The sequence below is a fragment of the Aotus nancymaae genome, unplaced genomic scaffold (genome assembly GCF_030222135.1).
Source record: "Aotus nancymaae isolate 86718 unplaced genomic scaffold, 86718_ANA_hifiasm-v0.15.2.pri h1tg000058l, whole genome shotgun sequence".
NCBI classification, from domain to species: domain Eukaryota; kingdom Metazoa; phylum Chordata; class Mammalia; order Primates; family Aotidae; genus Aotus; species Aotus nancymaae.
The window spans coordinates 7,260,635-7,276,269 of record NW_026988472.1 but is presented as its reverse complement, the minus strand read 5'-3'; the positions used below and the strand labels follow the sequence as shown (position 1 = coordinate 7,276,269).

Here is a 15,635-nt window from a genome sequence, read left to right as displayed (position 1 = left end):
GATGCTAGCTTGCTAGCCTTCGAGGACTCATCTCTGTTTTTCAAAACTGTTCCTGGAAACTCTCGACTTTTCCTCAAGAAATACGTCCCAGGCAGGCTTTCCAACCTGTTGTGAGCCAGTGTTGAAATCACACTGACCGCTGAGCCCACATACACCTTACAGGTATTCAGGGAAATGAGTTACCAGTCTAGAGGTTAAAATGTGCAATAACACAACCTTAAAAAAATGATACAGGTGTGAATTCATCGAGTCTACAGAAGTAGTTAAATTCATTGTACACATGATAGAAAACCCAGAACCAGAGAAGGCAGTGATTAATCAAAGCATGTGAAAAAATTGGCCAAGATGGGAGTATTACTGGAGCTCCTCTGTTTGAAAGCAGACTTAGCAACACAGTAACAACCCGCATCTGAAAAAAAATTAAACACATTAGGTATATTAATAATACATAAGGTGTATTTAATTATATCTTATATTATTTTCAAAATATGTGAGGGAAACACCCATACAAGAAAAAGAAGATATAAACACACCTGCACTTATAGTAGAAGACCCGGAATCCTCCCAGCAATTGGTAGAAAAAGTGTAGAAGAAAATCAGGATATATATATGCAGACAACTGGAACGACTGTATCAACCAACTTCTCCTAATAGATATTTACAGAACAACAGCAGAATATACATTCTTCACAAGTGCACATAGAATGTGCACCAAGATAGACCATATTCTGGGCCAAAAAACAAATCTCAACAAATTCTAAAGGAATGAAATGTTATAAAACATGTTTTGTGACCACAAAGAATTTGAAATAGAAATCTATTGTAGAAAGATATCTGGAATCCATTAAATATAGAAATTGAAACAGCACTTTTAATAATGCAGGGATGAAAAAATAAATTATAGGGAAAACTATTTCATGTCAAGAAATTCAAGATGACACACTAAAGCAGTGCAAAGAGGAAAATGTAGAGCATTCAGTACTTATATCAGAAAGGAAGAAATGTCTCAAGTCAATTACCTAAGCTTCCATGTTAAGAAACTAGAACAATAGTTGGCCAGGCGCAGTGGCTCACACGTGTAGTCCCAGCATTTTGGGAGGTCAAGATGGGCAGATGACATGACGCAAGGAGTTTAAGACCAGCCTGGCCAACATGGCAAAACCTCATCTCTAAAAAAAATACAAAACGTAACTGGGCGTGGTAGCTGAGGCAGGAGAATGGCTTGAAACCAAGAGATGGAGGTTGCAGTGAGACAAGGTGACACCACTGCACTCCAGCCTAGGGGACAGCGCCAGACTATCTCAGAACAACAACAACAGCAACAACAACAAAAGCATAAATAAATAAATAAAAATAAGAAACTAGAAAAATATAATCAAATTATACCCAAAGCAAGAAGAAGGAAAAATTAATATAGACACGAGGAGAAATAAATTAAATAGAAATGAGAAAATGTATAGAAAACAATCAGTGAAACCAGAAGTCGCTTCTTTGGGAGGATAAGTCAAATTAATAAACCATTATCCAGACTGATGAGACAGGTGGAGAGACAGAATACAAACTACAAATATCAGTAACTCCAGAGGGCACACCAATACAGATCCTTCAGATATTAAATGTGTGACAGGGAACATGATGAAAAGCACTATCCAAAAAATTATTTTTTAAATGGAATGGGAAGATTCCTTGAAGGACACTAGCTAGCAAACCTCATTCCCTGAAAAGACATAGATGACATATATAGCGTTTATGCCAAAAAAAAAATGAAAGAAAAAGAAAGAAAAAAAGAAATTATATTCACTAAAACCAACAAAGAAATGAAACAAAATTTTTTCTCAAATAAATCTCACATTTCTGGTGATTTCTCTGGATAATTCTTCAAAACATTTGTGGAAGAAATAACATCCATTCTACACAAATTCTTTATGATAATTGAAAACAGATCACACTTTCAAAGCATTTTACAGAGCTCGCATCAGCCCGATATCAAAACCAAACACTATGAGAAAATAACATGACAGACTAATAACTCATGTTGATAAAAGCATAGATATATGCTTATTCTATAATAATAGAAGTTCAAAACTAGGAATATATTAAAATTTTACAACATCACAACCAAGTGAGATTTACCCCTTAACATGAATATATATATATATGTCAGTTTACCAGAATGATAAGGTACAAAATAGGTATGCAAATCTCGAGGCAATTTTTATATATCAGCAACAAACAATTGAAAATCAATGCCACCTAATATAACAGCAAAAAGAACCCTTGAAATATTTAGTGGTAAAATTTAACAAAATATGCACACAACCTTTACTCAGAAACCTAAAAAACACTGCTGTGAGATATTAAAGCCGGCTGAAATCAGTGGAGCTGTATACCACGTTAATGGATTGCACACTCAAGATTGTGAATACGTCAGTTTCTCCCAAATGAACTATTCATTTAATGTAAACAAAATCAAATCCATGCAGCCTTGTGTTCCTATAAATTGAAAAGCTGACTTCAAAAATGTATATGGAAAAGCAAAAGGAATAGAACAGTTTTACAATTTTACAAAGAACAAAGAATATTGGAGGACTCATTACCTGTTTTCAACACATATTTTATAACTGTGGTAATCAGGACACTGTGATATTGGCATAAGAAAAGAAATAAGGGTCCAAAACTAGACCTATATGGTCATGTTAAATTGATTTTTTCCATAAAGTCCCAAGAGAATTTAGTGGGAAAGGATGTGGTATTCAGAGAATGATGGTGGAACAATTAGACATCGAAATGCAAATAAATGAAACTCAGCCTTTATCTCACACCATATACAAAAGTTAGCTCAAAATGCATCATAGAACTTAAAGTAAAGGCTAATGTTATGACACTTCAGAAGAAAATATAGGCGAATCAATGTTACCGTGTAAACAAAGACAGGATACGAAAAGCAGAAATTATGAAACAGAAAATTCATAAACTTTTTTTTTTTTTTTTTTTTTTTTTTTTTGAGACGGAGTTTCGCTCTCGTTACCCAGGCTGGAGTGCAATGGCGCGATCTCGGCTCACCGCAACCTCCGCCTCCCGGGTTCAGGCAATTCTCCTGCCTCAGCCTCCTGAGTAGCTGGGATTACAGGCACGCGCCACCATGCCCAGCTAATTTTTTGTATTAGTAGAGACGGGGTTTCACCATGTTGACCAGGATGGTCTCGATCTCTTGACCTCGTGATCCACCCGCCTCGGCCTCCCAAAGTGCTGGGATTACAGGCTTGAGCCACCGCGCCCGGCCTCATAAACTTTTAAATTGTTATATACTTATGTTCTATCCTTATCCAGTCATCAGTTAGTTTTCCAAGCATTATACAGATCACATGAAGAGATCATTAGAGTTCTGATTTCCTAGAGAAATTTCCATTCAAATTTTTCTTACAAGCTCACGATGATAAACCCCAGCATTACATTTAGGCTTTGCAATACCCTGTAAGGAGAGCTGAATATTCATTATACTCATGAAAATACAGTCTCACCCTGTCCTACAGACTCAGTCCTTGAGTCCCTGAAGAAATGAAGTGATAATCAAAAGATCATTCAAGGGGTCAAAGGTAGTCGTGATATTGTATCTGTGGAACACACTCCAGGGAAATGTGGGAACAGCAACAATACTAATAGCAAAACAGTAACAGCTGGAATTGACTGGAAACTGACCATATGCCAGGGCTGTCCCAACAACTGTGCATGTCTTCACACAGTCAGTGCTCTAAACTGCCCCAAGAAGTAGATGAATTTACTAGCAGTATTTCCGTGGGACTAATGGAGAAGCGAGTCACAGAGATGTTAAGTAACTTTCTCAGTGTCACCCAGCAGTGAGTGATGGAGCCACAGGTCAGAGGCATCATGAAAAACTCTACTGTGCTGCATAATTGTGCAATCAAGGATAAGAGCCAAAGGCTTTTGCAAAATATTTAGAATTCTACAACACAAGACTGCACAGACAAGAGACATTTGGTTTCTTCAGCAATATTTAAGAGATGGAGACTTGAAAGGATTGGTCTGGGTATCATTTCGAGACGGTGCCCTGAGTGTGTCATTACCATAACAGACAGCATGTCAGTGTCGGTCTCCTCACCTGAAGGTCTTGGGTTTGTACATCAGAGAACACACCAAACCTGTCCCTTCTATACCTTCATAAAGGAGAAAGAAACTATGTAGCTGGGAAAGGAGACTATTCCCCTGAAATAGGAACAGTTTCATGAAAATTGGAACACAGGATCATTTAAAGGTGAAGATTCCATGATTCACACCCTGTGAATCTCATGTAATGTGGTCAGAATAGTGCCCCTTGATCTGGGAAAGTATTGTCCAGCCTAGGGAACTTTCAGAAACCTTATTGAATCCCTTAGGTAGCAAGAGTGTCTGTAATACACCCACTCTTACCAGGACAGATATGAGGTTGAGAAGAGTGACCTCAGAGCACACAGGAACATAGGACAGGATGAACTCATTGTGAGACCCATCATAAGGTTAGGGCAGAGGAACTTTTCAGAAGGCCTCACAACTCCACCTGGCCTTTCTCCCTGAAGGCCTTAGTTTATCTCAAGTCCCTTCTCTTCATGGGTGATGAATGGAGGGAATGTCACAAAATGACCTTTCAGATCCCAAAATTGCATGGGCTCCTCTCAGGGACCATTGAACACACAGGATGAGAGGTGATACCAGCTATTCTGCTCCTCCCATCAGCCCTGGATTCTTTCTGGTACCATCATCTTCTTCCATCGGAGCGCAGAGCAATGTCAGGACGTAGGGCCAATGTCTTCCTTTCACTAACAGACACCTGCTCCTTGCCTGCAAAGGTCATCTCCTATCTCCTCCTTTCAGCTGTCCTTCTCCTGATGTAATCTGTGATCCCACAGCAGTCAGCTGTCCCTGGTAGCCCGTTGACCTAGCCTGACCCCTTCCTTCTGTGTCACAGCCTGGAGAGGGCTGTCCTTGCCGAGAAGGGCATCATTCCCAGGATCTGAGAGCCATGACTACCACAGAAACATCCTAACCATCAATGTACCATAGCAGTGATTGACCTTTGAAATAAAGCTTCACCACACACCTCAGATGGCCCTTAGACACTTTCTTTATTTTTATTTTATTTGAGATGATATCTCACTCTGTTGCTAAGCCTGGAGTGCAGTGGACAAATCACGGCTCACAATTGAGGAATGCTTCCGTCTCAGCATCCCATGTAGCTGGGAGTACAGGCATGCTCCACCATGCATGGTTGTTTTTAAACATTTTTGTTGAGATGGGGTCTTCCTATGTTCCCCACGCTGGTTTAAGCCCCCATGCCTATTGCTGAACCACTTTTTTATCACAGAAAGCAAAGCAAGACAGAGGAGGAAGGGGCCTGTAACTCCTCCTGGGAAACATTGTGGCCTTCTCCTTGGTGCTGTGTTATTTCCTTTGTAGCAACCACAATATTCCTATTCTGTTAATGTAAATAAGAAGTTTGAGGATACTTCTTTTCAATCCTGAAGTCGTGGTTTATAGCCAGAATATTATCACCTACTTTGGGATATTTTGGGCTTTCCCGAGTGCAGTTGTGTTTGTTGGAATGATTGGGGAAGAGGTGATATGAGATCTCAAATTCAAGGGCAGTTTAGAGGCAGAACATCTTGATCTTGAGGAGAACCCCAGTCTTCTTCTCTGAAGGCCTTCAAGGGACTGCATGAGGCTCACCCACATTGGGGAGAGCAATTGGGTTTCCTCAAAGTCTGCTGATTTAAAGGCTAGCTCTCATGGAAAGAAAACCCTTCACGAGACATCTACTCTGGTCAAAGTGAACATTTCTCATGCGTCGTGGACTAGCAAAGTTGACACATCAGATTACCCATCATGGCTATCTTATACAAATCCTATTAATGATGAAAGTCTATCTGACAAAGGCAGCTGACTTCCTGACTAAGATTCTGTATTAAGCATTTTTATCCAGCCCAACCTCAGCACAACTCAGGCTTAGCACAACTCTGGCCAGAAAGTTGAAGCTGAAACTGACTTGAATGCCTTCCAGGGATGAGGCAGTGATGGGATATTCAGCACATATACGTAAGAACAATCCCAGAGGACACAGGTGATACCCCTGGACACCAAGAGTTTACCCTTGTTAGGGCACCCCTAGCATGACATGCAGTCCTCAGGCAGGAGCTGGCCAAGGCTCCCAGTGTGGCCTCCTACTGAGAGACCTTTCCCTCTAGGGTTCCTCGTCCAGTCCAAACAATTGATTTGCATGTTTGGTTTAGGGAAACTGTCAGAAGGCAGTCACTTCAGAATAGTCATTGACACGAGTTCTTCCTCTTCACAAGCATGGATGACATCCCTAGGTGTTCTGTGTGGGATGTTCATGAGCTGGGTCACCCCTGCTGTCCCATAGTCCCAGCTCGGTCAGGTTCAGGCTTCAGTTTGGTTTCAAAATGGGCCTTAGGGTAAGACAGTGGGCTCCTCACAGGCAGAGAAATCTACCATCTGTGCTGTCACTGAGTATCTCCAATTCAATGTGGTCCTGTGGGAATAGGACACTGTGCTGACACACTGCTGATCTTGCCTTTGCTGCGTCTACAAGTAATCAACCACTTTGTTCTGTTTGGGCTCACTCTTCTTACCCACCAAATTTATGAATATAAGACAAGCCCAAATAACAACTGCACTGGAGATCCTTGTGGCTCTGTTAGTCACCACAGGACTGCTTAGGGACTGTGTGAGCTCTTGACACACTATGATATTGAGTTGTGTGGTGTTGCCTGACCAGAATAGATTTATTCTTCATGGTATCACATACACCAAACAAGTTTTCGACACATACTACTGACATAGAATTGGCCTTCTCACACCTCGTTTACTTACAAATCAACTTCAGAGTCCATATCATGTCTGATACCAGCTACACTGCTATTTAATTTACATATTTAAATCAAATAAGTTTCTGAAGTCAAATGGATTTAAAAGGTAGCTTGATATTTCTACTTGAAATTCCAAAACAGTTATGACATACTAGATGTAGTTGTAAAGAAAAGTGGAATGAAAATATTTGAAATGTTAAAGTGGTTAAAGAAAGATAATTAGTAAATTTATCTGCACTGTAATGCCTTCCTATGTTGTTTTGTTTAGTCTTCATAGCAAGTATTTAGTGTAAATATTCTAATTTCTACTTTAGAAATGAGGAAACAGTCCCACAGGATGTAAGTATCTTGCCCACCATCTCAAAGCCAGTGTGTGAGAGGCAGGACGGAATCCCATGACTGTGTCATGCCACAGCCTGTAAGGAGACAGTGTAGGTAGAATCTAAGTAACTTTGCTTCAGCAAGCTTCCCTGGTTTTGTTCCCTTTTTGTCTATCTAGGCCCTAGTTCTTTCATCCAGCTCTATAGCCTAGGGAATTCTCACATATTTCATGGCAAATGGGATATCTTAACAAAGGATGCAGATAAAGACATACATAGGGGAAGGAATGACGGAAGAGGTAGGGAGCTTCCATGCCCTCTATGAGCATGTTTCCCTCCATGAGCTCAGCTAGGCAGAAGCTCTCTGAACCCTGTTTTTGGGGGTTTTGATGGAGTTTTCATTCTTTAGGCATGATTGATTAAACTGTTGGCGCGCCATTGGAAATCAACTTAACCTCAGCCCCCTCACTGTTCTGAAGGTTGGGGATGGGGCTGAAAGTCCCAACCTCTAAGCCCCCATCCTAGAGCTACCTAGGAGCTCCCAGCCATCAGTCAACTCACTAGCATACAAAAAGACATCACTATGGAAACATACAAAAAATTGTAGGAGTTGTATGATGGTAAGCAGGTTCCAGGACCAAACATATATTTCACAATATCACATATGTGGATACCAGCTCAATCAGAACGCAAAATTGCGAAAATGATACTTTTTTTTTTTTTTTTTTTTTTTTTTTTCAGAAAGAGTCTCATTCACCCAGGCTGGAGCTGCAGTAGAGTGAACACGACTGCCTGCATCCTCGACCTCCTAGGCTCAAGGGATCCTCCCATTTCAACTACCAGAATAGCTAAGACTACACCTACATACATACATGCATACATTCATGCATTCATTCATTTATTTTCGTTGAGAGGGGGTTTTTCCATGTTGCCCAGGCACATCTCAATCTCTCAAGCATAAGCAATCCTCCTGCCTCTACATCCCAATAAGCTTGGACTACAGGTGTGAGCCACTGCATCTGGCCAAAAATTCCAACAGTGTCTAATATATGAGAATAAATGAACAAAAGATGTGCGATACTTCTTTGGAGAAAACTGGAAAGATTTATTCAGTTTTTAAAGTCAAATATCTCGGATGAATTCAGTTTACGTTCTTTCAGCTTGTCTTCTTTTAATCCTGTGGTTTCCCCTTCCCTACAACAGAAACATAACAGGAGGGAACATTACTAGCTTGACTGTATTCAGATGAAATTAAAGGTATGCAAAGGACACCAAAGTTTTAGTTTTATAGAATGGACTAAAACCAGAAGTCTAAGAGTCACCCTATGGCTAATATTTGACTAGACCTCCGTAGAGAACTTGAAGATACACTTCTAAGCATACACATTGGCAACATTTTTTTAAAACACACCCTGCTTTTAGTGCTAGAAGGAAAGCAAAAGACAGTCAGAGTCAGAACACATTAAATCAAGTGAACCTATTAAAAGGGGCTTAAAGTAGATAGCAAACGTTGTGTAGAGTTTTACTCAAAATACAACCAGAATAGAAAAAGCGTAAGAAACAGAAGGAATTTCTGAAAGAATTTCTTCGAAAGAAATGTATACTTTAATGTTTTGGCTTGAAACTATGGTCTGGATGTCCAATAGGCTCCAGCAAATTATCTAAAAACTATCTTTTGAGAAAACAGTTAATGTCACATTAGGAAATACATAAGTGAAATGAACAGAGAAGACAGTATTGTGTTTGTTTTTTCTCTATTGTGCAGAAGTGCAATAATATTGCCTTGAACCAGTTTACACTTTTTTGTTCTTTTTTTACATACACTAACCATTTGCAGCCAGTTTTCACCTACAGTCTTCATTTCAATATGAACAATGACACATTTTTCACCGAAAAGTATTCCAGTTTGTATAGTTAATGAAATGATCATGTAAGTTTTAAGGTATCACTATCATGATTGATATTAAAATGTGAATGAGTTATCATGACCAGTGTGGAAAAAACAGTAATGGAGAGGGAAACAAAAAAAGAAGAGTAAGACATCTGGAAAAGCTAAATATTTCCTTCTAAAAGTAACAGTTTTGGAGGGACAACAGGCAAATTTCACAAGTTCTTCCACAGTCTTTGTGATATTCAGAAATTCAGGTATTACAGGAATACATTAAATAATGTAGGTGTTCCTAGCATATCAACCATTTCATCCACACACTCTGAAAATATTAGTGTTCAAGAATGTATTTCCTTTCAATTACGCTCTACATTCAATACCTGTGTCTTGTTCATATTCCATGTTGTGCCTTTTCCATTTTCTTCAAGATTGTTTAATCTACTGGATGCTCTCTTCCTAGCTATTTCTCAACAATATCTATTATAAATTTATGGCTTTCGGATTAGTTTTCCTTTTGTTAATGATTCATACCTTTCATTTCTTGTCTGTTTCCTTTTCCCTTAAGTTTATATTCCGTGACTAATTTATTTTTATTTGTTAATATTATTCTCTTATATCATGTAATTTGCTATCTATTTTAATAAGATATATAATTAATTCTATGACTGTCCTAAGAATCCAACTGAGGCTTATTCAGTGGGCTCCTGGAAATTGTCTGAAACCAATCTTTTAATGTAAATAGTCTAATGGAGTTGTTCAGCAGTGTGGAGTACAAATATTTAGGTAACTTCTTCCCTAAACATGTAGTGCTTCCTTTAATTTCAGTTCTTCTAATTAAGTCAGCAATTTGGAAAAGATGTGTAAAAGATACCTATGTCGACTACTCAGGACTAAGTACATCATAGTCTTTGAACTTTAAATCGTATCGTTTGAAGACTCAAGGCAGAAATCTGTAATACGTAACCTCTGATATGGTTAGAGGTTACCACGTGTCTTCAATCTAATTACACACAGTAGCTCATGAAGACTGACAGGAGGGCAGTGAGCATACCTAGCACAGGCATCTCACAACCAGCTTGAGCATCACTGATTTACATGCATGATCCCTACTTCATGGGCCACAAAAGGTGACCGTCTCTTTCCATTTTATCATTCAGTCATTCAAGGCTTCACTGAGAGAAGACTTGAAAATGCAATCATTGGGTCTGGCAAGGGAAGTGGCTCACGCCTATAATCCCAGCACTTTGGGAGGCCAAGTTGGGTGGATCAGTTGAGATCAGGAGTTTAACTCCAGTCTGGCCAACATGGCAAAATCCTGTCTCCACTAAATATACAAAAATTAGTCAGGCGTGGTGGCACGCACCTGTATTCCCAGCTACACAGGAGGCTGAGGCAGGAGAAACGCTTGAACCCAGGAGCTGGAGGTCATAGTGAACAAATATTGGACCAATGCACTACACCCTGGGTGACAGAGCGAGACTCCGTGTGAGAAAAAAAAATGCAATCATTGCTTAAGAGCCTGAGAGAATTCACGATTTGACAAAATCCAAGAACATTCGTGAAGGTCTCCATACAGGAAAACAAAACTCAAGCAGAGTGCCTGCTCATAATCTTAGGAGCAATGAAATCTCAATTTGGATATTAAAATTGGACTGAAGCTGATTGTTATGATAAACAAATCATGAAAATCAGAATATCTTTGTGTTCTCTCCAAGAGAATCAGAGCATACAGAAACCAGCAATGAAATGGATTTTAATCTACCTGATGTGCATTCACTACTTTCAACAAAAGCAAAAATGGGTGTAGGATTTATGTGATTTGTCCAGAATCTCAGAAATTATGTTAGAGCTGGTACTAGAATCTCCTTCAGGGTCAGCATATTTCATACAAAGTGGTATTACAAACGTATTATGTATTTGAGAAAAGTAGAAATTGGAAAATAATCTGAAAACTATTGGCTGTTGGTTATACTCAGAAGAAAATGCTTTTCTATTTGATGATTGATTATGGCTTTGACCCAATTTCTGCTGTATCTGATGATGCTTCTGTTTTGCAGTGAGGCTTCTGGGATCTGAACTACCTTCCAAAGAAAGTCTGTATTTGAACTCTGTTTTTCAAGGTACAGTGAGGTTCTCTCTTTTTATTATCAAAAGTATAATACTGTGTAATACAGAGAGCATGTAAGTTTGAATCTTAATGGATAACATACCTCCTTCTGGCATTTTAAATTGCTCTGATTTTGGCACACTCTTTCCCTGGACCACAGGACCATCTTCACATTCATCCTCAGTCTTTGACTGAGACGGCTCCTGGAGATCAGCTTCCGGGTCAGGCACTAAAAAATAAAAAAGACATAGACTAGAGCAGCCAAACAAGACTGATAAATAAAGAAATGATCACATTCTTTTCCTCAGTGTTGTGCCATAAAAGCCTGTAGGCTACTGTGGTAATAAATGTGATGCAAAGATGTCCCACCTTTGCTTTCCTGTATCATATCTTATCTTAAATGGCAATCTGAGACAAATCACACAACACCTACATTTCCCATAATTTAACATTATATATTATAAACACACAGGTACCTAAGAAATCTGAAGTATCTCAGCTATCTACGAAATCTGAAGACTGCCCCACGGATTGCACTGAACACATTACTCTGTAGTAGAGCTGATACCACTGAACACATTAAGTGAAAGAACCTACTAAAAAGGGGTTTAAAGTAGAAAGCAAACATTGGGCATAGTTTTACTCAAAATAGCAGCACCACACAAAAAAACCTAAGAAACCATAAAAAGAATGTACGAAAAAATGTATAATATTTTGCAAACGCTCTTTTAATGTTCTGGCTTGAATCTATGGTCTGGATGCCAGATGGGCGCCTGGAAATAGTCTGAAAGCTATCTTGGAAGAAAAAGGTTAATGTCACCTTAGAAACTGCAGATGTGAAGTGAATGGAAAGGCCAGTATTGCCTTAGTTTTTACTCTACTGTGCAGAACGGCAAATATATTTATTTGGGCTAGTTTACCCTTCTGTACTTTTTTTTTTTTTTTTTGAGATGGAGTTTCGCTGTTGTTACCCAGACTGGAGTGCAATGGCGCGATCTCGGCTCACCACAACCTCCGCCTCCTGTGTTCAGGCAATTCTCCTGCCTCAGCTTTCTGAATAGCTGGGATTACAGGCACGCGCCACCATGCCCAGCTAATTTTTTGTATTTTTAGTAGAGATGGGGTTTCACCATGTTGACCAGGATGGTCTCCATCTCTTGACCTCATGATCCACCCGCCTCGGCCTCCCAAAGTGCTGGGATTACAGGCGTGAGCCACCGCGCCTGGCCCTTCTGTACTTTTTAAGGCACGGACACCATTTGTACCAAGTTTTCTCCTACCATGCTGTAAACATGAATAATGCCTCTTTTTACACAGGAAAGTATTCCCGTTTGTATAATTACATACAGGGTCACATTACTTTTAAGCTATCACTATCAATTTTGTCATCTATATGTGATAGCATTATGAACTGTGTCAAACACGACAAAATGGAGGGATATGGAAATGGGAAACAAGAGTGAGACATCTGAAAAAGCCAAAACTTGTTTCTAAAAGTAAATGTTTTTGAGGGACAACTGGCAAATTTCACAGTTTCTTCCACAGGCTTTGTGATGCTTAATCAGGTATTACAGAAATACGTCAAATGATGTATGCCTTCCTAGCTTATCAACCATGTCATCCATAGTCTGAAAATATTAGAGTTCAAGATTGTATTCACTTTCAATAATGTCCTATATTAAATCACTCTGTCTTGTTCATATTCCATATTTTGCTTTTTCCATTTAGTTCAAGATGATGTGGAACTTTTGAATACTCTACTAATAGCAATTTTTTCAAAAGACCAATCTTTTAAATTGATTACATTTGAATTCTTTTTCCCTTTACTAATGATTCATACCTGTCTTTTATTCACTACCTCTTTCGTATTCTCTTAAGTTTATTCTGTGGCTCTTTTATTATTATTTAGTAGTGTTATTTTCTTGATCATGTAATATGTTATTTATTTTAACAAGATGTGCATTTAAAGCTATGATCTCCCAAGAATACGACTGAGGCTTGTTCAATAGGCTCCGGGAAATTGTCTGAGAACTGCCTTTTAATGTAAATAGTCTAATGGAATGGTTCAGTAGAGTACAGTAAAAACATTTAGGTAATTTCTCCTTCAAACATAGAATGTTTCCTTTAACTTCAACAGGTATCCTAATTAACAGTCGCCCATTTGGGAAATATGTGTAAAATATACTTATGCCAACTATTCAGGAATTAGCATATTACTGTTGTTGAACTTTAAACCCTATCATCTAATGTCTCAAGGCAGAAACCTCTAATATGTAACCTATGGTATGGTTAGAGGTGACTCTACTAGATGAGTCTTCAATCTAGTTACATGCAGTAGCTCATGAAGACTGACAGGAGGGCAGGGAGCATGCTTAGCAGAAGCATCTTACACCCACCTTGAGCATCACTGACCTACATGCATTCTCTCTACTTCATTGGCCACAGAAACCTGATGATCTCTTGCCATTTTATTATTCAGTCATTCAAGGCTTCACTGCGGGATGCCTTTAAAGTGCAATTATTCTTTAAGAGTCAGAGAATTCAGAATTTGGCCAATTTCAAGATCACTCATACAGGGCTCCATACAGGAAAACAAACATCAAGCAGAGTGCCCGCTCATTTTCTTAGGGGCCGTGAAATCTCAAGTCACACATTATAATTGGACTGAAGCTGATTGTTATGATAAACAAATCATGAAAATCAGAATATCTTTCTCTTCTGTCCAACAGAACCAGAGCATGTACAAATCAGCACTGAAATGGATTATAATCTATCTAATGTGCATTCACTCTTTTCAGTAAGAGCATGGATGTGTGTGGAATTTATACGACTCATCCAGAGTCTCACAAATTATATTAGAGCTGGTATTAGAATCTGCTTCAGGACTCAGCATATTTCACACAAACTGGTATTACAAATACACTATGCATTTGTTAAAAGCAGAAATTAGAGAAGTATCTGAAAATTATTAGCTGTTGGTTATACACAAAACTAAGAAAATGTGGTCATATTTGATGATTCAATATGGCTTTGACCCAATTTATTTCTGTATCTGATAGTGTTTATGTCTTGCAATCTGGTCTTTGGGTCTCAAGGATGTTTCAAAGAAAGTTTGCATTTGAACTGTGTTTTTAAAGTGGTAGCAATGTTATCCCTCTATTACCAAAAGTATAATATTTTGTAAATGAGAAAGCAAATAACTTTGCATGTTGATGGATAACATACCTGTTTTTGTCATTCTACAGTGTTCTCCTTTTGGTATAATCTTCACCTTGACGCCAGGACCAAGATCCAGATTCATCCCAGGGCTTTCACTGGCGCATTTCTTGCAGACCACCCTCCATTTCACGCACTTCGAAATACAAAGGTTATCGATTTGAGCAGTCCAACATGAAATACAAATAAGGAAATGATAATATTCTTTTCCTTAGCATTATGAAACAAAGCCTGGGCTGGGCATGGTGGCTCATGCCTGTAATCTCAGCACTTTGGGAGGCCAAGGTTGCTTGAACCCAAGAGGTGGAGGTTGCAGTGAGCCAAGATCATGCCATAGCAATCTAGGCTGGCTGCCAGATGAGATTCTGTCTCAAAACAAGAAAAAAAAAAGAAACGAAAAAATAACTCTATCAGTCAGCATGGTAATAAACGTCGTGCAAAGCTGTTACACTTTTGTTTCTCTGTTTTATAATATCTCATTTTATTTTAATTGTTTTCTGAGTCAGGGACTCACTGTCGTCCAGGTTGGGGTGCTGTAACACAATCAAGGCCCACCGTGAGCCCAATGTCTCAGGCTCAACAGAACCTCCTGTCTCAGCATCCCAAGTAGCTGAGCCTACAGGTGCACCCCACTGCCAAGGCTAATGTTTGTTTGTTTGTTTGGCTGGTTGGTTGGTTGATTTGAGACAGGATTTCTCAATGTTGTCCAGGCTGTTGCTGGACTCCTGGGATCAAGGGATTTGCCCCACTCAGCCTCCCAAAATTTTTGGATTACATTCATGAGCAACCGCTCCTGGTCTAATGCCTTATTTTAAATAACAATCTAAATGTAAATCACACTACACCTAAATTTCCCGTACTTTACCATTGTGTATTATGAACAGCATGTATCAACTATGAAATGCGAAAGTCAGCCACGTGAATACCATTTTAGTCATAAATGAGATGTAATTTTCCAAAAATTAGATCAATGTATTGGTGTGCCTATGACAAATCTTACACTTGTGAGACCTATCCATTGTTGAGGTAACCCGAAATTATTTGGATAGTTAATTAACTTTATGCTATGCTTAGGTCCAAGAACCATATATGTAACTTTATACAAATGAATCTCATTCACAAAAATGTACCAGAAATACAGCAAAATCACTGTCTTGCAGTGAGAGTACGGAAAGTTGAGTGCAAAGAAATTAATGGGCATTGTTGACAGTCATATCTGGAAACAT

General features: G+C 38.9%; 1 protein-coding gene across 1 annotated transcript; it reads right to left on the bottom strand.

Moving 5' to 3' along the window:
- Positions 1-8,291: 8,291 nt before the first annotated feature.
- Positions 8,292-14,662, bottom strand: LOC105713458 (X antigen family member 5-like). Its single transcript, XM_012447193.3, has 3 exons — positions 14,419-14,662; positions 11,297-11,422; positions 8,292-8,392 (listed from the first exon to the last, which is right to left on the bottom strand). The coding sequence occupies exons 1-3, from the start codon at positions 14,492-14,494 to the stop codon at positions 8,370-8,372; spliced, it is 225 nt and encodes a 74-aa protein (XP_012302616.2). The 5' UTR covers positions 14,495-14,662; the 3' UTR covers positions 8,292-8,369.
- Between the last annotated feature and the right edge of the window lie 973 nt (positions 14,663-15,635).